The sequence below is a fragment of the Centroberyx affinis genome, unplaced genomic scaffold (assembly GCF_046629955.1).
Source record: "Centroberyx affinis isolate AG114_WGS23_722 - 3 ecotype Tasmania unplaced genomic scaffold, CSIRO-AGI_Caff_v1 ptg006674l_1, whole genome shotgun sequence".
NCBI lineage: Eukaryota > Metazoa > Chordata > Actinopteri > Beryciformes > Berycidae > Centroberyx > Centroberyx affinis.
In genome coordinates this window covers 5,001-32,500 of record NW_027283384.1, presented here as the reverse complement: position 1 = coordinate 32,500, position 27,500 = coordinate 5,001, and the positions used below count along the sequence as shown (strand labels likewise).

General features: G+C 39.5%; 1 protein-coding gene across 1 annotated transcript; it reads right to left on the bottom strand.

The window, feature by feature from the left end:
- Positions 1-2,492: 2,492 nt before the first annotated feature.
- Positions 2,493-22,079, bottom strand: LOC139638932 (acyl-coenzyme A thioesterase 1-like). Its single transcript, XM_071512966.1, has 10 exons — positions 21,884-22,079; positions 19,711-19,810; positions 17,245-17,435; positions 16,201-16,361; positions 14,435-14,554; positions 12,979-13,061; positions 8,214-8,307; positions 6,243-6,323; positions 5,420-5,561; positions 2,493-2,629 (listed from the first exon to the last, which is right to left on the bottom strand). The coding sequence occupies exons 1-10, from the start codon at positions 22,077-22,079 to the stop codon at positions 2,493-2,495; spliced, it is 1,305 nt and encodes a 434-aa protein (XP_071369067.1).
- Positions 22,080-27,500: the final 5,421 nt, after the last annotated feature.

Below are 27,500 nucleotides of genomic sequence, written 5' to 3'. Positions count from 1 at the left end.
AGGGGGTAACTGGTGAAAATCTCACTTTGGGACAAACTTTTGGACTCTCAGTCATGAACACACTGACAGGTAATTTACTGTTTGGATAAAGCAGGATTTATTTCCACATGATAGGCTGACAAAAGAACAATCTGTTCTGTAAGAACACACTGCTAGATGGATACCATTTCTGCTTGCTTAGCACTTTTACATGGTGTCGTTAGGAGAAAGTTTGGCTCAAGAGCATCATCATCTAACCCTGTGCCCCCCCCCCCCCCCCCCTCCCCTCCTCCCTCCTCCCCCCCTCCCCTCCCTGTGGCTATGTTTGTTTTTTTCTGTCCTTTTCTGTGACTGGTTCAGTGTCTCCTATGTCTCTGTATTTGCTGGATGTGGTTGTGTGTGTACAGGCTGTGAAATAGGACTCTAAGAGGACAATAGGCAAGGCAAGGCAGCTTTATTTGTATAGCACATTTAATACACTGGGGCAATTCAAAGTGCTTTACAGAGTAATAAAAATACAGTAAAGGTACAAGATTTACAATTAAAAAGTGCAAAAGTACAGACAAGAGATACAAAAGATAAAAGACTTAAAAAGTAAACTAGTGCAGTTCAAATCAAGTGAAATAGAAAGATAAAAGAACACAACAAATACTCCCACTTTTAGGAGTAATAAAGAATCTATCTATCAATCTATCTCAATTAGTAAGTGGATCAGTGATCGGACAATCAAAAAAATTAAAATAAAAAAATCAGCAATCAGGATCGACCACAGAAAATCTGACCGATGCATCCCGAATATTATCACCATGTTACAGTGTGCTTTAAGAAAATGCTGCAGAATTTATCCATAATCACTGATGCACAATATGAATAAGAACATGACAAAATATCTAAAATCTAAAAATCTGAACTAATCATGAAGTAGAACTGATTTAACATGAGAAATGTCAGAAAACAACTTTATTCTCTGTGAGAAAAGACTTGTATCATAATTTAATATACTGCAGGTTTGTGTAGTTTCAGCTTTTGTTAAATGTATTTGAGTTTATTTGAGTTTAGTTTAATCAAGCTGAGTTTGCTCAGCAGGAACAGGAATCTCAACATTATCAAGGAAAACACAAAATTATTTCCATTCTGGTTCTTCCACAACGCTTTTCATGAAAATAGTTTTATAATTTTATATATTAATTTTTTTAATTTGTATTAGTATATTCTGAAAGTCTTGTCTGTTGATCAATGTTCACAAATGAAAGAGCAGACGATTGTTGACACTGAGGTTCAGATTTAACAGACTGAGCTGAATGTCTCCATCATCAGTTTGACAATTATTTCAAACAGAAAATCAAATTAGGAATAAACCCCCTGCCTTATTCATGCTGTATGATTCTATAAAACAGTTATTTTGTCCAAGGTCTCTGATTTATCACTGCAGACCTGAACCATGCTGGACCCAGACCGACTCACTGCAGCAGGTTTTAACATCATGTAGTGTGCAGGTTTGGATCAGAACGTGTCAGTCTCAGTGTGTTTTTAGTCAACATTGAAGGACGCAGGCAGGAATGACTTTATTCTACAGAGCAGCTGAGAAGTCAATCAAAAACCGAAGGGTGCTGGTACTTTATCATAACTTATTTTATTGTCCTGAAGGGAGAAAATGTTTTTTGTCCCTCACATAATGAAACCACTGGTCTGATTTTGATGAAACTTGGACGGATGAAGCATCTTCGCTAAGTGTCGCAGCATATGAAGGAAGGAATCCTTATTTACTTTGAATTCTGAATGAGATATTGATGCTACGATGTCGAAATTCATTGTTTGTTTTGTAATTTGAAGGTGAATGGTAACACTACAATAAGGGTCACTAAGTTAAGGGTTAGTTAAAGCTTAATAAGGGTTAGTTAATGCTTAATAAGCATTAATTAACCCTTAATTAACAGTTAACTAATGTGTAATTTACAAATGGTGTTCATGTTAACTAAGGTATTAATTTATACATTATTTAATAGTTTATAAAGATGACTATTAAACAATGTATAAATTAATACCTTAGTTAACATGAACAGCATTAGTAAAAGATTACCAGACACATTAGTTAACTGTTAATTAAGGGTTAGTTAATACTTATTAAGCATTAACTAACCCTTAACTTAGTGACCCTTATTGTAAAGTGTTACCAGGTGAATTGTAGATGGACAACATGCATTCTATGTGTTCAGTGTTGCACCTTTTGTTTGATCACTTTGTTTCACAGCGTCTTCTATAGTGTATGACACTATAATCTAATCAAATCAATCAAATAAAAGTCAGTATTTTAAATTCAGACAGATTTTGGCGCTGTGATTTGCGTTGGCTCTTGTTCCTGATTGGCCCGAGGACTGCCTGCATCACTGATGGGGGACGACAGGTTTACTTTTTGTTTTTTCTAACCACAGCAGGTTCAGTATGGGTGCAGCATGATATTTGTGGAATGGAGAAAGGATTTTTTTTTCTGATTTCTCAGTATGTTTCTGTGGTCACTGAAGCGGCGGTGGGGCTGTGGTGGACTCTGTGCCGTGGTACAGAGTCTCCACCAGGAAGTCCAGCGTCTTCCTCCAGGCGTCTTCCTGAGCGCGGCTGTGAGGCGCCGTCTGCCCGCCCCACAGCACCACCACTGCAGAGAGACACACACAACGGGTTATACATGTGGAGTGATATATATTGTTTATTGTTTATTGTTTATTCGGATCCCCAATTGGTTGCTACCAGGGTAGCAACTATTTTTCCTGGGGTCCACACAACTCTGTTACCACCAGGAAGGAAAGCACTCAGGCGCAGAATTGAAACAAACGGAACAGGACAGAGTAAACAAAACAAAACAAGATAACTATACTGAACAAAAATATATAAAACGCAAAAAAATATATGTAACGCAACACTTTTGTTTTTGCTCCCATTTTTCATGAGTTGAAATAAAAGATCTAAGACTTTTTCTATGCACACAAAAGGCTGATTTCGCTCAAATTTTGTTCACAAATTTGTTTAAATCCGTGTTAGTGAGCACTTCTCCTTTGCCAAGATAATCCATCCACCTGACAGGTGTGGCATATCAAGATGCTGATTAAACAGCATGATTATTGCAGGTGTGCCTTGGGCTGCTCACAATAAAAGGCCACTCTAAAATGTGCAGTTATGCAATAAATTTGTTTTTTTGAAGTAGACTTTTTTGTCCTAGCCTCTTATTTGCAGTGTGCAGAATTATTTTCCTATTTATGTAAGGGGAGACATGAAGCTGGAGGGAAGAGAAAGTGAAGCGAGCGCTCCTGCTAATCTGACCGAACAAAAGAAAGATGAGGAGAGACTGTCTGAGAGAAGCTGCAGACATGGTTAGGTTATGAAAACAGAAAACTACTGGAAACTTTCATCAGCAGGCTTTGCAGCGTGACTGAAACTACCAGCAGCCTTCAAACCAAATCTGACTCCAGTCCCTCCAACTTCAGCTCAGCATGACGGACTTGTCTGCGTTCTTCTTCTCTGGTGTTCAGAAAGATGGTAGAACTCACACACTAGTTTATACAGTACTTCCAATCAGAGCTGGTAGAAGTACACAACCTCCTTACTCAAGTAAAAGTGCAAATACTCATCTAAAAATACACTCTGGTAAAAGTTGTAGGACCATTTCAAATCCTTTACTCGAGTCAAATTATAAAAGTACATGGTGTGAAATTTACTTAAAGTGTAAAAGTACAAGTCGTTCTCTAAAAAAGTCATTTCTAATGTTCTAAACTGGTTTTCTGTTGAGCGTTCCTCTGATCCCAGATGAGAAAGAGTCTGCAGCTCAGATCAGCTACTGAAACTCAGTATAAGGGGTTTTCTAAGCTCTGGTGTTTCTGGGAGGTTTTTTAGGTGGTGATTATCTTTGAATATCCTCTGGGGCAAGGCACACTTAATTTGATACTGGCTGACCAGAGGTGTCACCAGTGTGAGAGTGACTGCTCAATATCTTTCTTTCTTTCTTTTTTAATGTCATTTTAAATAGTTGTGGAGTGTGCATGTATTTTTTCTGTTTTATGTGAAGCACATTGTATTTGCCTTGTGTATGAAATGTGCTAAATAAATAGAGCTTGCCTTGCCTTGCCTTGCCTTCCAATGAGGTTTATTCAGAGAAAACACAGTGTTTGGAGGACACAGGCTTTTCGTCAAACACAAGGTAACACTAAGGTTCAGGTGTCTTGTTCCAGTTACAGGGTTAGGCTTTATAAGTCTGTTATCATATCGATAACGGAGAATAAAAAACTTTATTGTCTGTTATCGATATGATGTTGTAAATGTGAATTGTTCCACTTATATGGACTTACATGTTATCTCTTCTCATAGTCTAATATAATTGTGTAGATTACAGAGATGGGGACTCGAGTCACATGACTTGGACTCGAGTCAGACTCGAGTCACAATTGTAATTGCTTGAGACTTGACTTGAAGCATGAAGAGAAGACTTGAGACTTGACTACATTTTGACTTCAGACTTGACATTAATGACATGGATTTAACTTGGACTTTGTAATCTACATTTAGACTTGTGGCTTGACTTGGGACTCGAGCAAAATTGACTTGGCCACACCTCTGGTAGAGTCAACCGCTTTGAAAACTAGAAATAACCGCCTTGTGGTTGTATGCCTCCACCAATAAACTTTGTTTTACCATTGCAAGGACAGCCTTTATTTATTGAACATATATAATTAATGTGATTATTAGGTAAACTTAAAGGATTTTGGCGTCTGCAAAAGTAAGTGACAGCACTTCCACCGTTTTTGTAGAATGACCCAAGATCATTTTCTCAGCTGCAGCGGTAAGCAAAACATTATGATGTCACAGTGAAGTTGACCTTTGAACTTTTGGATATAAAATGTCATCACTTCATCGTTTCATCCTATTAGACATTTGTGTGAAATTCTGTCATAATTAGCGTATGAATTCTTGAGTTATGGCCAAAAACGTCTTTTGTGAGGTCACAGTGACCTTGACCTTTGACCACCAAATTCTAATCAGTTCATCCTTAAGTCCAAGTGGACGTTTGTGCCAGATGTAATGAAATTCCCTCCAGATGTTCCTGAGATATCGCGTTCATGAGAATGGGACGGATGTACAACCTGAAAACATAATGTAATATAAAAAAACTTTGTTAGTCTATTATTTCTTACAAAAATGCTAATGAGCGAACCTTTGTGACGCCAGAAAGTTACGGAAGTCAAAACTGCTCGTTTAGAGGCTCGCTTTTCTAATATGGATTGTGTGGATTTAGTTGGCGACGAGTGCGTTTTGATGCTTTCACCATGTTTAGATAGACCATCCAACTCCTTTATCATCACAGAGGCAAGGGGAGTCCTGCTTTACACCATGTGGGACCTTTAAATTCCTAGGCTGTCACACTCACACACACACACACAGCCACACACTCACACACCTTTTTTCCTGGTGCCAGTCTGCATGAAGTTGCTGGCCCGGGTGTGCGGGCTGTACGGAGGCTCGATCAGGTGGCCGGCGTCGGGGTAGGACAGGACGGTCAGCAGGTGGCTGTTCCCCGACCGCTCCATCATCACCTTCATCTGGAACAAGTTCAGACATACAGAGTTTCATACTGAATATATGTTCATGTTTTCATTTGTCTCAGTATGTTTGTCATTTGCGAGTCAGGCTGGAGTCACAGTTTTGATTGCTTGAGACTTGACTTGATGCATGAAGAGAAGACTTGAGACTTGACTCTGACTTGGGTTCTGGTGACTTGGGACTTGACTCTGACTTGTACTCTGATGACTTGAAAAGGTTTCTAAAGTCTTGACTTGAGATCTTGTGTTTGTGTAAATGACTTAGATTGAAAGTGATGAGATTTGTTCCAGCAGACGATTGAATTTAAATTCTGTTTTCTGAATTTGTATGGAATGATTGAATTTATTGAAGTTGAAACTGATTATAGAAATCAAACTCATGATGCTCTTACCAAGTTTGTATCCTATTAAAACCATATTGCATTGAAAAGTCCTAGATATTTAGTTTTCTTTAAGATATTAAATTGATACTGGACTCTGGATTTGTTCTGACTTGACTTGCTGTTCTACATTTAGACTTGAGACTTGACATTAATGACATGGACTTGACTTGGTAATCTACATTTAGACTTGGGACTTGACTTGAGACTTGAGCCTCAAGACTTGAGACTGACTTGGGACTCAAGTGAAGCTGACTTGGTCAAACCTCTGGTATCTAGTATGTCAGAGCCTGAAACTCACATCCTCTGCAGATTCGGAGGCCGGCCAGTTCTGATCATCCTCACCAACGATCAGTAAGAGGGGACACTGCAGCCGGCCGACCTGCGCGGAACACACACACACACACACACACACACATACACACACACACACACACATACACATACACACACAGCAGCAGTTCAGAGTCTCATATTCAGGAACAGCAGAGTGAAGCCAGGCCCTCTCCTCTTTCACTGTTATTTAGTGATGAAGTGTTGTAACCTCAACCTGCCTCGTCTGCTTCTACTGCAGCTAGTGATTTCCTACGCTTCCCAGAATGCCTTTGGACAACCCCCAGAGAAGGGGGTTCTACGCATGAAGGTGGAGAGAGCGACAGCAGAGTGAGCGCGGAGAGAAAACGATGCTGTGATGCTGCTTAAGTTACAAAAAAACACGATGAAAAGCGTGTTGTATTTCACACGCTACCGACGACAGATCCACCAAGATGGAAGCTCTGGCTGCAATGCATTCTGGTCTCTCTCCTGCTCCTGCAGTGCATTCTGGTCTCTCTCCTGCTCCTGTGGTGAAGAAATTGGTCTCTCTCCTCTTCTCTGATGGATCTCTCCCTGTATGATTGTTGAACGTCTCTTGGTGCAAAATGGCGGCTCTAGAAAGAAGCCCTCGCTCTTTGATTCTGAGGGACTGACACCAAAACCTGACGTTTACCGCTGAGGTTTTACATCCTGAAACATTTTTGTCGTCTTGTTGGCCTTCTCTTAGCCCCCAAACCCCACTTTCTTGTCTAGTGTTAAACCACCCAGTGGATCTGATAGGATTGAAGACTAGGAAGACTACATTGCACCTTAAATTTATAATGCACAGCAACCAATGCCATTGACTTTTGATAAACAACCTCTAACCAAAGTGCAATAGTACCTTTTTATCACTTTTAACTTGTTAGCACTTTTTTTTTTTTTTTAAATCATACATGTTTATTACTTATTGCCAGAGGTGGGGACCAAAGTTTTTTTCCTATTAAAACCATATTGCATTGAAAAGTCCTAGATATTTAGTTTTCTTTAAGATATTAAATTGATACTGGACTTGGTCACACGTATGATTATAGCATCCCACTACTATAACTGGAGAGTGGTTTGTGTGTTTGTGTGTCCCGAGAAGGAGAGAGGAGAGGAAACACAGAGAGGAGAGGAGGAGAGGAGATGAAAGGAGAGGAGATGATGAGAGGAGGTGAGGAGAGGAGGAGAGAGGAGAGGACAGGAGACAAGGAGAGGAGATGATGAGAGGAGGTGAGGAGAGGAGGAGAGGAGGAGAGGGAAGGAGAGGAGGAGATGAAAGGAGAGGAGAGGAGGAGAGGAGATGAGGAGAGGGGGAGAGGAGACAAGGAGAGGAGGAGGGGAAAGGAGGAGAGGAGAGGAGGAGATGAGAGCAGGAGAGGAGGAGAGGAGATGAGAGTAGGAGAGGAGACAAGGAGAGGAGAGGAGAGGAGGAGATGAGGAGAGGAGATGAGAGCAGGAGAGGAGACAAGGAGAGGAGACGAGAGGAGAGGAGAGAGGAGGAGGTTATGAATTCTAGTATTTATAATAGCTGCATTTATGGATTGCAGCTAAATGGAATTTCATTGTACTTGTTACAATGACAATACAGTCGAATCTAATCTAATCTAATCTAATATAATCTAATCTAAGGATGTGGAGGTGTTGGTTGTGAACGGAGAGTGAAGTGAGGTTGAGAAATGAACAGTTGGTGTAAAACCCTGCGGGGAAGGAGTTATTTCTCCAGTGATTTGCTTTGCAAATTCTGTTAAACACATTTTTTTCCCCAGATATCTGAATCCCCTGGAGGAGGATTTATTTAAAAACAGGCACAGTTCTCTAATGGCAGCAATAAATCTCAGTCTGATCAGACAGAAACCAACGCTTCTGTTAGACTTCCAAAAATATCAGGCAGTACAAGACAGAAGAAGAAAAATGATCAGCCGGTTTTACTCACATCCACCTTCTTGGCGGGGTCGGTGGGGATGGGCAGCAGCAGGTCGTGCCAGATGACTCGGTTCTCCTCGTCGTAACGAGTCTTCTTCACGTTTCTGCTCGGACACAAACACACAAATCCTACAGCTGTCAGTAAAAATGGTGTAAATGAGTTTTTTCCCCACCGTTCCTGTGTTTTCCTTCCTGTCATTTTATCATTGTCAGGCTGCTAAGAGGCAGGACGTCTTATTCTTCACTAGGCTACAAATCAGAACTCACATTGTAGGAGCCAGGCCCATATTAGAGAATTTATTTCCATTTTTCCTTTCCTTGAAATAGAATTAATACTTCTAGTATCTAAGTACTTACCTGTCCTATCTTCATATCTGTCATTACCTGTGGAGATAAATCCATCAGACCTATTTAATGTACTTGCCTAAGTTAACCTGTTTTTCCTTGTTTCACCTAAATTGTATTTAACCTCAAGTAATTGCCTATGGACAATAGTAATTTACCTCTTTGTTTAGTGCAGTACAGCCTAGTTCCTTGTATAGAAACTTTAGTGATAATTTAATCACATTGGGCCTCATTCAGCAATATCTTCCTAAGTTTTTTCTTAAATTTGTTCTTGAGAAAGGTCCTAAGAAAGGTCTACGTCAGATTCATGACATGTTCTTAAACTGCAGAATTGTTCACACCTGTGTTCTTATAATGATGAATCCCATTGTCCTCGTAAATTGAAAGCGCGTGCCAGGTGATCCTAATTAGCATAGGTAAACGCCCCGCCGATCCCCATAAAAGGGCAGGAGACCACAGAGCCGTGTGCACACAGAAATCACACACAGAAATTGAAAAGAAAAGTTGAGAGAAGTCAAGAATGCCCAAACAAAAGTCTAAAGAGGGTGGAGCACCGGACTCCAAACGTAAAAAAAACTTCAATAGTTGTGAAGTGGAGGTACTGCTGCAGGAAGTGAACACCAGACGAGCTGTCATGTTTAGTAGCGTCAGTAGTGGATATAAAATAACAGAAAAAAAAGATGCATGGGATCCCAATTAACATAACTGATATTAATTGAAGTGTTAGTGTAGTGTTTATTTATTTTAAAAGACCATAATACTTTGTAAAATAATGAAAATAATTATTAAAAAATATTATAAATGATACAAATATTATTGTAATTTAAATCCTATAATATTATACAACTGTAGAATTGAAGGAAACGCAATAACCACTCATTTTGCACAAACATGTCAGCACTCAAATGTGCGTAAGTGTGCTCTTGAGTGTGCATAGATTCTTACCTAAGAACAAATCCCAAATAAGAAAACATTGGTGAATGTCAGAATCTTCGTGAAAACTGCGTAAGTGGGTTTTAAGAAGAAATTTCTTCTTAAGAGCGGTTGGTGAATGAGGCCCAATGTATTGTTCAAATTGTAGCGACAGTCTGTGCCTCTTTCAGAAACTCCCTAGGTTTCTTACTCACAGTGACAGAAGTACAAACTGTCACACACAGAAACAAGCTCAACACAGTACAGAGGGACAGTGCAGGACGTCCCACAGACAGACAGTAGATCACTGTGTGTGTACTGTATCTGCAGTATGTGACAGTGTGTACAGTGTGTACAGTGAGAGTACAGCAGTACACTGGAAAAAAAATACCATGAGATAGTAGTGCTGAGTAGCATGAAAATACATCAAATAAGTCTTGACGGCATTGTGGAGCATGGACAGAAGAGTATTCTACTACTAGTACTACTACTACTATCAATACTACTACTACTGTTACTGCTACTACCACTACTACTACTATTACTACTACTACTGCTACTACTACAACAACTACTACTACTACTACTACTACTACTACTACTACTACTACTACTACTACTACTACTACTACTACTGCTACCGCTACTGCTACTACTGTTGCTGCTACTACTACTATTAATACTACTACTACTGTTACTGCCACTACTATTATTAATACTACTACTACTACTAGTACTACTGTGAATACTACTAATACTACCAATACTACTAATACTACTACTACTGTTACTGCCACTACTATTATTAATACTACTACTACTACTACTATGAATACTACTACTACTAGTACTACTATTAATACTACTAATACTACTACTACTGTTACTACTACTACTACTACTACTACTACTATTAATACTACTACTACTAATACCACTACTAATGTTACTGCTACTACTATTATTAATACTAATACTACTTCATTTCATTTCATTTCAAACCTTTATTTAAACTCGAATAACCATTGAGGTTGCCCTCATTTACAATGATGTCGAGTTACAAACAAGTTCAAAGTTTTAAATAAATAGGACAAGACATAGATGAGAATAAAGAAAATCAATTAAAACAGTTACACATTGAGGCAGGGAGGTTTGTGATCATGGTTTTAAATTGTCCATAGGTTAGTAGAGTATTGATTTTTAGTGTGTGTTGAAGATCATTCCAAGAATTTGGAGCACTAAAATAAAAGGCTGATTGTCCAAATTTAGACCGTGCTTGGGGGACCTTAAGCATAAGCAAGTCATTTGAGCGAGTTTGATAGGGTCCAAGGTTCCAGTCCAGCATCATTGAAATGTAGGGTGGTAGCTTTCCAACGAGGGCTTTATATATAAACAAATACCAATGTTTATTACGCCTCTCTGCCAGAGAAGACCAACCCACCTTATTATACAGAATACAATGGTGAGTACCATAGCTATCACCAGTAATAAATCTGAGGACAGAATGATAAACCGTGTCTAGGGGTTTAAGAGTGGAAAGAGCAGCATTTCTGTAAATTACATCCCCATAATCCAACACCGATAGGAAAACTGCCTCAACAATCCTCTTTCTGCTAATCATAGGGAAGCTGGTTCTGTTTCTGTAAAAGAAGCCAATTTTTTGACGCAGTTTGCTAACAAGATTGTCTATATGGTACTTAAAAGTAAATTTCTCATCAAGCCAGATGCCAAGATATTTATATTCAGTAACTCTCTCAATGTTAGATCCATTCGCAGTGGATATATGCATACAATTGTGATCAATATTTCTGGCTCTAGTAAACAGCATGAATTTTGTTTTATTTGCATTAAGTACCAGTTTAAGATTGATAAGAGCATCTTGTAGAGCATTAAAGGAAAGTTGCAGGTTCTCAATGGCTAGTTGTACAGAATCAGCAATACAATATACAATGGTGTCATCAGCATAAAGATGGACTTGACAGCCACTCAATGAAGAGACAATGTCATTTATGTAAATGGTGAAGAGGACAGGACCCAAAATTGAACCTTGCGGAACACCTTTTGTTACTGGCAAGAACTCAGACTGGACACTTCCCGACTTTACACACTGAAGTCTCTCAAACAAATAACTCCGAAACCAATCACAAGCCTTTCCATCAAAGCCAATACTGCATAACCTTTGTAAGAGCAAAGGATGATCAACTGTATCAAATGCTTTTGACAGATCTATAAAAAGGGCAGCACAATGTTTCTTGTTGTCTAGAGCGGAAACTATATTATTTGTAACTAATGTAATAGCTGAAATAGTGCTGTGGTTAGCTCTAAATCCAGATTGGTGCGTACTTAATACAGAGTGATTTGAAAGAAATGCCTTGAGTTGGTTATTTACCAAAGATTCCAGGATTTTTGCTAGACAAGATAATTTGGAGATTGGTCTGTAATTATCTAGATCATTTCTATCACCTCCTTTATGTAATGGAGTTACATGGGCTGACTTCCAAACACTAGGAAATATTCCTGTTGTGATAGAAAGATTAAATATATGTGTTAATTGCTCTGTAATAAGTGGAGCGGACACTCTTACAAAAAAAGGATCCAATTTATCCTCTCCTGTTGTACTCCTGATGTCAATGGCTTGTAATGCTTCAAATACATCACTAGGAGAGAACGGCTGAAAGTTAAACTGAGAGACATGGTTCATGGTACATACACAATCGTTATTAATATTAATGAGAGGGGGCCCTGTGTAATCCTTTTCAAATAAATGCCCAGCATCAGCAAAATGCCTATTGAGAGCTTGGCAAACCTCTTCCTGTTCCGAAATCAAACAGTCACCACATTTAATATGTGCAGGTAGGGAAATAGTGGTTTTATTTCTGTTTGAGTTTACTGCTCTCCAAAATTTTGCAGGGTTTGAATAGGAGCTAGTAATTAAGTCTAAGTAATAATTAGATTTGGCATTTATCATCTAAATGATGACCAATGGGATGGATCCCCAGATTGTCTGGCAAGTGACCAGGCTCTGTTCCTTTCCTTAAATAAAGCTGATAATTCGGGTGAAAACCAAGGGGTTAATCTGTCTTTTATTCTATGCTTTTTGAATGGTGCATGTTTGTTAATGACTGAAAGAAGGGTTTTTGTGAAAAAATCCAGTGCCATTTCAACATCTGGGATTTCAGATGTATAATGTATGTCGCTATGGAAAACATCAGTTAAAAAGGCTTGGTCACTAAAATGTCTTAGATTTCTCTTTGTAACCGTGTGAGATTTTGTTTTCTTTAGCCGAGTATTTCTAATACATGCTATAGGGCAATGGTCACTAATTCCTAGCTCAAAGACACCACAGGCAATAATTTTATCAATCCTATTGGAAAAGATGTACTGCTACTAGTACTGTTCCCTTTAGTAAGGCATTAAACCCCTTCACGCACTGTGGTGTGTGTGTGTGTGTGTGTGTGTGTGTGTGTGTGTGTGTGTGTGAACTTGGTGATAAAGTAACTGACGACAGTCCGACATACTTGTTATATTCAGCGAAGATCTCAGCCAGAGATCCTCCCACCGGCTGGACGTGACTCCCACTCACACACACCAGACACCTGAGCTGCAACACACACACACACACACACACGCGCTCACACACACACACACACACACACACACACACACATACACACACACACATACACACACACATACATACACAGTCATGAGGTGGGAGGGAAACCAAATCAGAATACTGGCCAAGTCATTCTGCACATACAAGGAATTTGTCTTGGAGGTTTGCTCCCATAGGTCACATAAAAAGAACATAAAATAACACAAAATTATAAGACTATATAAAAAAATTAAGTATAAGCAATATAAAATCCTAAAAATAGGAATTTGAGAAATAGGTATCTTATCTATCCAGTTGGCACATGGTTCTCTGATGGAAGCTGATACCATGTGAGCATAAAGTGTGAGTTCTTATTGAAGTCATACACACCTATGGATGATGTGCATGTGATTAAAATTTCGCTGAAATATATGGAAGTCAGTAACAGAGAACAAAAAATGTAAACGAACAGAAATATATAGAGGTGTAGGGAATACTGCACTGGTTCCACAGTATAAACAGGTATAACTAAAACTATCCAGCCAGAACAGAGTGGAGGATTGAAGAACTGACTGTAGTGCTGCTGTCCATTGTGTCCATTGTTTCTGTTCATTTCTGTTGGTTAGATGACTATAATAGACTAGCAGAATAGCAGCAGGATTGAGTCTCCTAAGCCCAGAACAGTGGATGAATCTTTCAAAATGATTGTTTTGGGGTTTTCTTTTGCAGAATGTAACACATTATGCAGACAGAAACATGCAGGATTTATAAGCAATCTATATGGATTGCAAACTATTGGTTTATGAACTGGATCAAATATACAGTGTTTGGCACTAATGGATGCAGATGCAGATTTTGTCCTGTTTGGATTTGTGCTTAGGGGGCTGTGTTTGTATGTTTGTATATCTGCTGTTTTTCCATTGTGGGATATCTCCTGGAGCATTATTTGTGGGAGGTTTATGTTTATGTTTGGATGATGTTTATGTTTTTGTTTATGTTTATATTCATGTTTAGATGATATCTATGTATTGTGCTGTTAGATGATGGTGGGTTAACATGCCGGAATGTTTGGTTTGTTGTTAGTTAATGTGTCTGAATAATTCCATGAGGGACACAAAAATTAAATATTGATTGATTGATTGATTGATTCATTCATTCATGCAGGGAGGGTATGTTGTAACTTTCACAAATTTCTTTGCAACTACTGGTATTCATCCCAGGCCAAAACTCAAGTCTAACACAAAAAAACATCCAGGAACAAAACACCAAAGTTGTGACACAGTAACGGCTCGGTCACCCAGGATCTGCAAAGACACAAAGAAAAGACAGAAATACAGCTTTGTTCAGCTGTGATATAAAGTTTACAGATATTTCCAAACCTTTATCGTCGGAGAGTACACCGCCGTCTTCAGAGCCACCGATGTGCCGAAGGAAAGTCCCATCATGCCAATCCGGTCAGCGCTGACCTGGGGATGCTGCTGCAGCACCGACACCGCGGCCTGCAGCGGCAACACAGCAGCAGAGAAACACACAAAAAAACTGTTCTGGAGAAATGATTTTGCTTCTCACTGACTGACAGAGCTTTAGAAACAAGATCTAACATCATACAACAGGCAAAGAAGGGCTTTATTTGTATTTTTGAAATTGAAAACAGCTTTAATTGAAGCAGAATATACTTCTTTCAGTGTAGATCATGGCTTAGATTTAATGCATGAAGGAAACTCTGCCACACAAACCATTCAAAGCTCGACTTTCCACACAAGTATAATTCCTTAATCAGGAAAGAATACGTGTGGGTCATTCCTCCTATCTGGTGCCTTTCGGACCTCACAAAAGAAATATCGATTTTATATGTTTTTCATATCAGAATATCTTCATATCTTCTATCAGAAAGGGTGGAAATTTTGGGTGGAAGTTGGCTATAGCTCTGTGAGTCACCAGAATGTAGGAAATAAGGTCAAGGTTGGCAAATATAGTTTAGAGGTGAATGAACCTTTGAAGCAGTTTTATGGGTTTAATGACTCTAAACACACAGTCCAGGAACAAACAGACAGATCAACGTCATTTCAAATCTCTGCAGGTTTAAGTTCAAAACCTTTTTAATTCCAGATAGACGTAAATCGAACTCGAATAAACCCGAATTTAAATGACACACAACTGTGTTATTGTTAATTTCTCACTTATTTCATGCTGCATATATTTCTTTTTTTGAATATATTTTGATCATATTATTTTCATTCATTCTATTTGCCTCAGTATGTTCAGTAGAGTATTTTCATACTTTTCATTCATACAGTTCTATTTAACATGTTCTTAACATGTTGGAAAAGCCGGTTGCATTATATTGAATATCCCACATTTGCTATATTCGTTAACACTTTAGATTAGGGAACACATATTAATTATTAACTGGGTTTTCCCTCAGTAGTTTAATAATTTCCCTCAGTAATCTGTGATGCTAGCAACTTATAAACCCCAAACTGAGCAAAAATAAGTTGTACAACAACTTCTTCACTGACTGCTGTAAGCACTAATTAGGAGGCTGTTGAGGAAAAACCCAGAGTTAATGAGGTAAACTTGTAGAATACAATAGTGCAGAATAAGATGGTAATACGTGGTTTGTAATGACTAATAATGAACCAGTGCACTACTAATCTGCATGATAATAAGCAACATATTAATAGTTAATGTGTTCCCTAATCTAAAGTGTTGTCTTCCATCGGGGATCACATTGGAAATAATTGTTTGTGTAACAATTTCATGTGTTGTCCTCTGGGTTCAGTGTAACACACTAAGTCCTTTAACATGTTTGATAAATGTTTTACCCATAATAAATTCATTCATTCATTCATTTTGTGATGAAGTGCTGTAATTTACTGTTTTGGTGAACCAACTTTCCCTCAACCTGCCTACTTCTACTGCAGTTAGTGATTTACTACATTTCCCAAAATGCCTTTCAGCAACCCCCAGAGACGGGTGGTGAACTTGTAAGTGATAATAATAAATTCAGTCATTCATTCATTCACCTTCAAATCTTATTTCTGTTCTATTTTTGCTGTATCCTGTTACTGTTTGCTGCTGCAACAACCTAACTTCCCCACAGGATCAATACATTTCATCTAATCGGATCTGATCAGATCTTTACCTCCAGGTAGCGGTGCTCCTCCTCAGCCTCAGTGGACCCGCGGCTCAGGTAGTCGAGGGCCAGGGAGGCGAAGCCGCGGGAGGCCAGCAGCGCCGAGCGGTACTCCACCAAACCCCCTCCGCCCCCCCACAGGTCCAGCAGGCCGGGGAACGGTCCCGGACCTTCAGAGTCAAAACACCAGAACAGTCAGTTTAGATTCAGAGACAGGCTGGCCGAAAAAGATCGGTCCTCCTTCTGTTTCTCTGCTCTGAACTAGGGCTGGGAGTCGATTCCAAAAAGAATTGGTTCTTCGATTCCAGGCATTTGAGAACCAAGGACCGACTCCAAAGCTGTGGAGTTGGTTCTACACAGTACAGATGATGTAGCATGAACGAGTGAATCCCAGAGCCAAATTCTCTCTTCCTCTCCGGAGATTCTGATAAGTGTACAAGTGGCTCAGGTTTGCCCGGCAGCAGAGGGAAAGATTAGACCAGGTGTTAGACTCTGATGCCCTGTGGCAGGATTTTAGTTTAGAGAAAAATAGAAACAAAGTAAGATGTCAAATTTGCGACAAAAGACTGCTTTACAACGAAACAACGTTGCCAATTCATATCGAACTGTTTATTTTACTTGATCTGCTTGCTCCCTATGTTTTAGTTTTTTGGAACTGAGAATTAAGAAAAATTTGGTCTGGAATCGACTCTTGGAATCGACTCCATTAAGTCCCTCAAGTTTGTAGGGCAGCAGAAGACGAGTTATCAGGTTACTGCTTACATCCTGTTACTAACACAGGAGAGTTTGGAGCAAATTGTGGAATTTTAAGTCTCACTTTTGTTTTCACAACGGGAGACGCCACAGATGAACCTGTGTATGGGAAAGACTGCATCTCACAGCCAGAGGCGCCCTCTAGAGGTCATCCCACGAAACGTCAGATGACTGACTGACTGACTGGGAAAGAGAACCTTTTGGGGTTAACCATCTCAAAAGACAGAAACTAGAGAACAGTTTTGTCAGCTGGTTAGTAAATCTGTGATGCTACGTGTTTCTTCTCTCCGCCGGTCGTACCTGGAGGCAGGAAGAGCGTCCCGGAGAGTCCGCCCTCTGTGAGGACAACCCTGCGCACGCCGGGTGCCATGTACCAGCGCTCCACCGGCACGCTGGCCAGCACCGCCCGCTCCCCGAAACCCTCCGTCTGGTGACCCTGGTACACGGACACCTGCACCTCCATGGGAGTCTGGACATCCCGCTTCCTGAACCTAAGGATGGACAGATGGGAGAAAGACTACTACATTTCCACGCTTCCCATTCACTTTCCATGTAAGTGGCTGTGCAATGCATTCTGGTAGCGAAGCAGTGAGTTTCCAGAGGCGGTGCGTCACGTTGCCCGCTCCACATTTGCATACATTTGAGAATTTATGCAAAATTTTAGTCGACTTTGCAAATCACTATGCATACTACTATGCAAATTAGGGGCATGCAGCGTGATTCGCCGCCTCTGGAAACTCCCGAAACTCCTGAAGATCTAAAACTAATCAAGATTTAGCAGCTGCACCGCCGATTTCTGACCTCAAATATTTACAGAAACAGATTTTTGTGAAGTGTTTAGTTGAAATAAGAGAACGTTTCCGAACAAGCCGCCTTATTTTTCCAGTTTGAAAACCGGAGACGGAAACCAAGGACAGCCCAATGAGCGGTGCGTTCGACCAATCAGCTGCAGCCTTGAGTCCATGGCAGATGAAAGTAACAAGGCTGCAAAAAGTTTGTCCAAAGTTTGAAATAAACCCAGGAAGACGTTACATTGGGTTTTAACATTTGGGAGGAATTTGTTTTTTTGTTTCAGAGACGGAGAGCACTTGTCAATCATCTATCAGGACTCCGCCTACGTTATTTCAGTGGCACTCCCAAACGGACAATATTGGGAAGCAGCACGATCCAACCCGTGTTTTTTGGAAGCCGCCACTCCACTCCGTTCTTTTTGCACTTCTTGTCTGTTTCTGTGAAGCGTGGAAATATACTGTTTTGACTTTTGCATGTATCTATACACAATAAAGACATAGAAAATCAGTATTTGATCTCCTTATTTACTGCGCCAAAATGTCAGTTTCCCAATTGAGACCAATGAATGCATGATGATACCCACTCACTATAAACTCACTTTAGAGTACCAGAGATACGCTAAGTCCCCATAGTAATACTTTCTCTCGGTTGGATTGCTCTGCAGCCTAGTTTGTTATCTGTCAGTGCCTATGAATGAATATATAACCTAAACTCTTTTTATTGTGCCAGTTCAGTTTACTGAAGCCACAGACTGAAACAACAACCCGCCTCGCCTTCTCAAAGCACCAAGCCGGTCACAGCTCATCACCAATTACCTGCTTGTTGTGTTGTAGAGTGAAAGAATGAAACATTTTATGATGAAATACAGAAAATGATTTACTGCTGAATGTTTTTGCATGTCATCTGTTTTCCTGAATGTCAATCAGAAAGGACTGTTGAGCTCCGGGCTTTTAACAGCAAAACTCTGCTTCACATTCATACAGTTCAGCACATTCACACTGGGAGCCGACCAGTTCAACACAGTCTGACACTGGTGGGAACTGACTGGCTGCACTGGAACAACTAACAAATAACACATTTATCAGTAAAATTTGTGCCAGGAAGAAGAGTTTTCACTTGTAAGAATAGGGGAGACCAGGGCATATTGTCACACTTTTTACTTATTGGTGTATTTCTCAGCAGTGCCTTACTACTGAGATACAATATATATTTGTGTGACTAGAATAAGGTATTCTCTAAAAAATGGCATTTTTACATTATGAATAATTTACTGGAAGCAAAAGTTATTACTGATGAAATACCACTTGACAACCTGTGACAATGTAACCCACGTCAGGGCATGTTGTCACATAGACAAGTGTGCTGTGTTCATGCACTCAATTCCATTTCCTCTGAAGTATAAATACTATAATAACATGAAAAACATACTCTTGTACTGAAAACAACATACTTCATCTCAGAAATCAACACCCACCACACACCAGGTGAAATACCATCCCTAACCCGTCCTGGGACGCACAAACACAAGTTACAATTTTCTAACAGTATAATATATTAATGTACACCTAATATATGCACATTTAATTTGCTTTTATGTGTCATAATGTATAATTATTTTGATTCCTTTATAAGAAAAAAATTAGAAGAAAAACACTAAGAATTTCACTATTTACTTTCAGGTATACAAATTGTTTTTATGTTAGAGTGTTTTGATTCTGTTTGATTCTGTTGTATTGAACATAGGTATCCTCTTATTAAGAAAGTAAACATTTTTGTAATTGGACTTTTGGCTCTAAAATGATTTTGTTTCAGTAATAAAGCCACTGAGACAACTTACCCACGTGACAACCTGCCCCGCGCTCCTCTACCACATTTTCTATGTTTTTTAATCATCTTTTGATAACTTTAATGCGGTAAAACTGAAAATTGATATGGCATTGATCGGTCTGGTTTGGCCTGGTGGGCCTAGCCTACCTGAGGCCGGGCCGGCTGCCTGGCACTGGTCTCAGGCTCCACAGTAAACCCATGGGTTCTACTCCGTCGTACGTTCCTCCCAAACTGGGATCCTTGGTTACTGTAAAGCACAAGGCGAAAACAATGAATTGAACAGTGAAATTTATTGAAAAAATTAGTAAGAAAAGATCGCTTCTTGGATCTAAGGTAGTAGAGGACAGAAAAAACAGCTGCTCTGTGGTCAGCGGGTGCAACAACACCTAAAAAATACTAGGGATATTTCTTGCCAGTAACGTCAGATACATATGAGGGAGTAAAGGCATGAATCCCCCCCAAAAAATCCACAGCACTCCGTCTCCAGGTCTTCATCAATACCTGTTCTTGGTCAATAAGCGTTGGTCACTTATTATGTTGCCACTACAGTGGTGGAAAGTAACTAAGTACATTTACTCAAGTACTGTACTTAAGTACAATTTTGAGGTACTTGTACTTTACTTGAGTATTTCCATTTTATGCTACTTTGTACTTATACTCCACTACATTTTAGAGGGAAATATTGTACTTTTTACTCCATTACATTTATTTCACGGCTATATTTACTAGTTACTTTTCAGATCAATATTTTATATTTAAAACATTTGATCATCTTTACAAAATAACTATAAAATAGCACTGTTATAGATTAGACTACCCAAAAGTATAGCTAAATTGTTAAGATTAGCTTCATGTTGACAACTTTAAAATGCTGCTTACATGTACATGTATGTCAATAAATCAGTATTAATATTCCAATAATTTATGAAAAATATAACTCTCTAAATGGGGACAGTTTGCATAATGAGTACGTTTACTTTGATACTCTAAGTACATTTTGCTGCCAATACTTATGTACTTTTACTTAAGTAAGATTTGGAATGCAGGACTTTTACTTGTAATGGAGTATCTTTACATTGCTGTATTGCTACTTTTACTTAAGTAAAAGATCTCACTCCATCCACTGTGCCAGTGGTGTACCTGCAGATGGAGTGCCGTGTTTTTTTAGATGGAGAATTCATCATTCAGATTCAACATATGTATGTATCTTACGTTACTGGCCAGGAATATCCCTAGTATTTTTTTTTGGAAAATAAATTTTAATGTTGATGACAAATTTTCCAATGTATTTTTTCCAGGGTTGCCGTATATCTTTCATTTCAAAATTCCTTTCCAGAGTGTTTTGAGTGAATTTGCAGAATGTGTTTGATACTCAGTGTAGGAGCCATATATGTAAGTTTCTTGCATATTCATGTGCTTGGTTTGTGTGTGCACACTGCATTGGCACCTGGGTGGTGGGAGTGTCACTGTGGGTGTGTACTCGGTGGTTACTAGTAATTGCACTCACCTGTTCACCTGGGCTGGTTTTTGGGCATGGGGTAGGGTGAGCATCGGGAGTGAAATTTTCTGTTGACCGCATTATGGCACTGGATTGCGTATTTTGAGTTTTACCTGTGTCTTGGCCTCTTTCTTCTTTGCACTGGCGCATGTAAGCAGCTGTTAGGTGGAATCGGTTGTGCAGCGTTGTGATATGGAAATAAAGAGTGGTAAACAGAACCTCGGAAGTGGGCGTGAATCTTTTGGTGTGCGCGTCATCAGTTTTCTCCCGTGCTTAGCCTCCCGCGGCTTATTGTTTTTTATTGGTGGTCACCAGTTAGCCGCAACACTCAGTATGTTTGATAGTCACCCAGACCATAACAATATAGCTGAACATTATTCTACACTGCGACTAATATCACAATACTCAAACTGCTGCAGACTTTTTACACAATTCCCAAACTTTTGAAGCCCTAGAAATTTAAAAAAAAATCTATATATTTTCCACACTTTTATAGACTTTTTGTGCAACTAAATTTTCAATACCTGCAAATATTTCAAACTAATTTTAAATACTTTTCCAGACTTTTCATGAAATTCCTAAACTTGGAAAAGACTTGGAAATTTTTCTGATTATTTTTTTCTATTCTTTTCATGCAATTCCCAAAATTTTCAATACAAGAAATTAGGACATTTTTCAAACTTATTTTCCGTATACTATTTATGCAATTCCCACATTTCAAGACCTAGAAATTAGTTTTCCAGACGTCTCCAAAATTTTTGTACAATTCCCCAACTTTCAAGTCCCAGCAATTTTTCCAGATGTCGGTAGAAAACCTCGTACCGTCCACAGTCCCGGTGACGTCGGTGACATAGTGGCCGAACGCCTCCCAGTCGTCTCCGTCCTCAGAGTGCAGCAGGGTGCGGACGGTCAGCGGCTGGCCCGGCGCGGCGTTCTGCAGCAGGACGCCGACCCGCTCGTCCACCAGCGCTCTGCAGGGCCGCACCGACAGGAGCACACAGCACACTCTGCCCGCCATCTGCTGAGCAAACATCAGCTAGTAACACTGGACAACGGGCTGAGTGTAGTTTCAGTCCTACAAACGTGTCTCAGAGGCAGAAATAACCTGATTGGTTGAGCTAAACCTCAGTGGGTGGAGCCTAAGAACCACCGTTTTTCAGACCGCAAGTTAGCTAACTGACAAAGAAGGTATGGAAGCCCATTTCCGCCAGTGTGATGAAAAAAATGGTCCTGTAAGTCATTATAATGAGAAAGTTTCTCAAAATAATGACTTAGTATCTCAAAATAATGAGTTAGTATCTCAACATAATGAGAATCATTATGTTGAGATACTAAGTCAGTATTTTGAGAAAGTTTCTCATTATAATGACTTACAGAATCTTTTTTTTTATCACACTGGCGGAAATGGGCTTCCATAAGAAGGAACTCTGGTCAAAATATAAATAAAAATATAAATGGCAATGACTTCTTTTTTCATTCATTCATGACCATGACATTCATGATGTTGAAGGTCAGCAGCTAGCTAACTAGCTAACCTGGATAGCTATAGGCTAATATGGCTAGTTTGAACTTGAAGGTCAGCTAGCTAACAGGCTAACCTAGATAACTTAGTAGGTAGATTGTATTTTTTCAGTTAGCAGCAGAGCGCTAGGCTTCATAACATTAGCTTCCTCCTCTCTGTCTTTCTGACTGGGCTTTGAGCTTCATTTCCTGTTCTTGCTAACGCAAAATAAGTCCATTTTATAACTATGACAAACAGTAGGTATATCCATGTAATGACTTCTTAAGGCTTAGATTGAATGTGAACTTTAATAGTTTACAATACTGAAATTGAAACTGCAGAGAATTTGTTTTTCACTTGTAGGCTAAATGTACAAAAATCGTCTTGGATAGATTAGATGGTTGTCTGTCTTCCAAACACACACAGCAGTATTCCGTGTTCCTATACAGTAACATAAAGCATGTTTTTTTTACATGCAGGAAAAAACCTTTGAATATTTTAGTTTTTCCAATATATCCAATAGCACACCTGCTGCAATGGGGTTTTATGGGCACATGAACACACAAATCCACAAAAATCCACAAAATCATGAGAACAAAACTTAAAACAGGAAAATAGACATTCAGAAAGAACAAGGGGGCTGAACCAAGAGACAAACAGAACATATAGTCACACACACACACATACACACACACACACACACACACACACACACACACACACACACACAAACACACACACACATTACAGATACTCTGTTTTCACAGCTCTCTTGTTGGTTGAGATATTAATAGCAGCCTAATAACAAACTGAACTGCTCACCCTCTTTAATAAAACAATAAAGGTTTGGTAGTTGTTTATGTGAAATTTATAAAGTAAAACTGCTCTGTTGTCTTCACTTCATAATGTGTAAATTAATGATTTATCTTTAACTTTTTACTTAAACTGAAGCAGAAAGCTGCAGGTGTGTCTCCTCCTTTTTACCTTTTTACATCTATTAAAGCTTTTGCCAATTGGCTTATAGGCTATAAACTGTTATGATATGTGACATCAGACAGTTTTTTTAATTCAAATAAACACTGAAAGAATGAATGACAATCTATTTTCCTGAATAACTAACTAAAAATAAATCTGCCTGACAGAGCAAGCAGCTGGAGCTAAAGTCAGTAAACTAAAGCTTTATTGACAGAAGAGGAGTGACAGAGATAACATGACAGAAACAACATGCTGTTATTAACTAATAACACGCAAATAACACGCAAACTCACCTGCTGCTGTCCGGCTGCTGAGAGACAGGTGGAGAACTCAACGGGTCAAAGTTCACTCTCTCTCTCTCTCTCTCTCTCTCTCTCTCTCTCTTGCTCTCTCTCTCTCTCTCTCTGTGTGTCTCTCTGTCTCTCTCTCTTCATGTCTCTCTCTCTCTCTCACTCTCTGTCTTCGTGTGTGTCTCTCTCTCTCTTTGTGTCTCTCTCTTTCTCTCTCACTCTCTCTCTCTCTCTGTGTCTCTCTCTCTCTCTCTCTCTCTCTCTCTCTCCGTGTCTCTCTCTCTCTCACTCGCTCTCTCTTTGAATTTTTGACCCCGAGTCTGCAGACTTTGCTTGAGGAAATTACCCACAGTTCATAGCGTTTGTGACATTATTATTATTAATGAATATGGAAAATATCAGTCAGCCAATAATAATAAAAACAGAATTAAGGAAAAATAAACACTAAAAACAAGTAACAAGAATAAAAAGGGTAAAATAAAATAAGCCCAAGTTTGACAATGACTGTATTTCCCCTGCTGCTGCTGCTGAGGCTTCATGTGAACAGCAGAGGGCGCTGTCAGCTCAGTTAATCTGGGTTACACACACACACACACACACACACACACACACACACACACACACACACACACACACACACACACACAATCACACACACACACCCCTCAGTGTTGCTGGGTGAATAAATACAGCTGTGGAGCCAACTGGGTCAGGAGAACATGACCGAGTTTTAGAACGGGGAAATCCATGAAAAGACACCAGAGTCCCAACCAGCTCTGACCTCTGACCTCCCTGTGTGTGTGTGTGTGTGTGTGTGTGTGTGTGTGTGTCCCTCTGAGTTTAAAACAATACCACAAAGAAATCTTCAACTATCCCATTTCATCTTTAGATTTTTTGTCGAGTGTGATTTTAGTAGGAAAAAAACATATTGTGGGTGTGTGCGTGTGTGTGTGTGTGTGTGTGTGTGTGTGTGTGTGCATAACAAAGCGCATAACAAGACAAAAAAGAAAGTAACAGTAAAAACAAAAGGCATACTAAAAACAGAAGGGAAAGAAGGTGTTATGTATGTTTTTGTGAGTAGCGTAGGAGTGTGTGCGGTGATGTATAATGTGTGTAGTGTGTGTGTGTGTGTGTGTGTGTGTGTGTGTGTGTGTGACACTTTAAGCCATATGGGCGCCTCACAAACATAAGGAAAGCAGATAATCTCCTAGAGTTTATAATATGTAATAATGTTTATGATATTTAATCCTATTTAAAAAAAAAAAAAAAAAAAACTCTGTTTACCAAGCAGAGCCGACCCACCTCATCCTGCTGGGTGTTTTATTGTTTTTGTTTTTCTACACAGTACAGTAGCTACATAACTTTTTTTTTTTTTTTTTTTTTGGGCGGGGGGGGGGGGGGCTGGATGGCTTTGTGTGGTTGGTGTTGCTGATGTGGAGACATTCCTCACCAACACACAAATATGGAGCAGAGACAACAGAGAGGATGAGATAATCCACAGTTCAGTTCAGTTCAGCCCCCCCACCCCCGCACCCACACACACACACACACACACCACACACACACACACACACACACACACACCACACCACACACACACCACACACACACCACACAGGCTGGATGTTGTTCCAGGCTGGTTCAGTGGAAGCAGGACTGAACAACAACAGGAAAACTTCTGGGCTGGAGCAACACAGCGGGCGCGTGCAGAACTGATGATGTCATTACGGCGGGGGGGGGGGGGCAGCGGCATCAAGGTTATTATCATTAACGAAAACTAACAAAATAACAAAAACTAGGTGTGAAAAAATATTTTCATTAACTGAAATAAAAATAAGAACGAGGCTTTACAAAAAAACGATAACTAACTGAAACTGTGTTGTGTGTTTACAAAACTAACTAAAATAAACTAAAATTATAGAGAAAATGTCTTTAGTTTTCATCTTTGTCAATTTATTTCATACATAAGCCTAGTATTTTGAATTTTTGAATCTCGCCCCTGACAAATACCCCATATTACAAAAAAAGACTAAAACTAACACTGAAACTAATAAAAACAAAACTAAAACTAAGCATTTTCAAAAAATAAAAACTAAACTAAACTAGCAAACCCGCTTTAAGAGTAGAGTTCTTCTTCTCTAAGTTTGGTGCAGCTCTCCAGCCACAAGCAGCATGCCCTGAGGCACTGAAACAGCTGATTCAGCCTGGATGGATCACATGACAACGAAACGCCTGAGGTCACATGACAATCACAATGTTTTTGAAAAACCCTGTTTTCCCCGTCTGCACTACAACACCAAACTTCAAATTTGGTGTTGTAGTGCAACACCAATGTTGAACCGCTCAGAGTATTTCGACCAAAAATAAATTGGTTCGGAACCTGAAAAGTTGGTTCCCAGCTGGAACCAAAGAACAGCAGGTTTTCAAGTGTGAACCGTGACGACATCAGTGGGCGTGTCATATTCTACAGGTAGAATAACAGAACAAAAGCTCACAGGTAATCAATGTGATCCGCCATCTTCCTACTGCTGTTTACTTCCTGTGTGCATTGTGCCACGTCCTCCTGATGACTCATCCTTGATCACAATGGTTCTGCTCAAAACTGGTGAAAACGCAGGCCGGTTCACTAGATAGCACCAAGGTTCCAAGAATCCTGAACGGAACTGGTTCAAGAACCAGAGCTAATTTGGTGGAAAAGGGGTCTGAGTGTGGATGGAAGGCCAAAACAGAGAAATAAATTAATTATCCAGATTAGTGTGAAGGCTTCCAGGTGATGTAACCCCTCTGGCGGCCATATTGGAGGTCTTCAGCTCTGTGAAGAGCTGATTGTGTTTCTAAAGTTCTAAACTTTTACCTGAGGGAAAACAGGCTGGAAGTTTAACTGCTGTCAGAATGACTGACAGCAGACTGGGGCGGGACTAAACTCTGTCTGAATATAATCATTGATTGACTTTATTCGATAAATTAAAATACAATATACAAATGTACATACAGAACTAAAATTCATCAGGATATCGCAATAAAGTCACATGACTTATTTCCATTGCGGTCCTGAGGTCTAGGCTAGGAGGCAGGCAGGAAAAGGCAGTGACATGTATATGCTACTAATATCCCATTTTTACACTAAAACTACACCTAATAAAAACATCGATATTATACAATCATGAAAATAATAAAAAACACACAAGTTCAGAAACCAGTCCAAACTTAGAACTGTCCTAGAAAAGATGTTTCACTATACTAATTTACTCAGCATCCATTTTTTCAGTTGTGTTTTAAAACTATTCAGAGAATGGGCAGATTTAATTTGGTTTGGGATTTTATTCCCCTCCTCCCTGAAACAAACCAATCTAAAAAGCAAAGTAGGGAGACGTACATTTCTCTACAGAGAAATGTACGTCTCCCTACTTTGCTTTTTAGATTGGTTTGTTTCAGGTTAGATGCACTCGCCCTCGTATTCAGGCCATGAGAGGCCCGAACATACTGAAAATACCCGGTAAAATAATTTGGACAGAGACCTTGTAAAATCTTATAGACCATAATAAGTTTTAACTGTTGAATTCTACCTTCAACAGGGAGCCAGTTCAACTCTTTAAAATGGTTTGGGCTGATGTGTGTTCTTGGACTGAGATGAAGGACGACCCTCATTAGTTTGTTCTGAGTTTTTTTAATC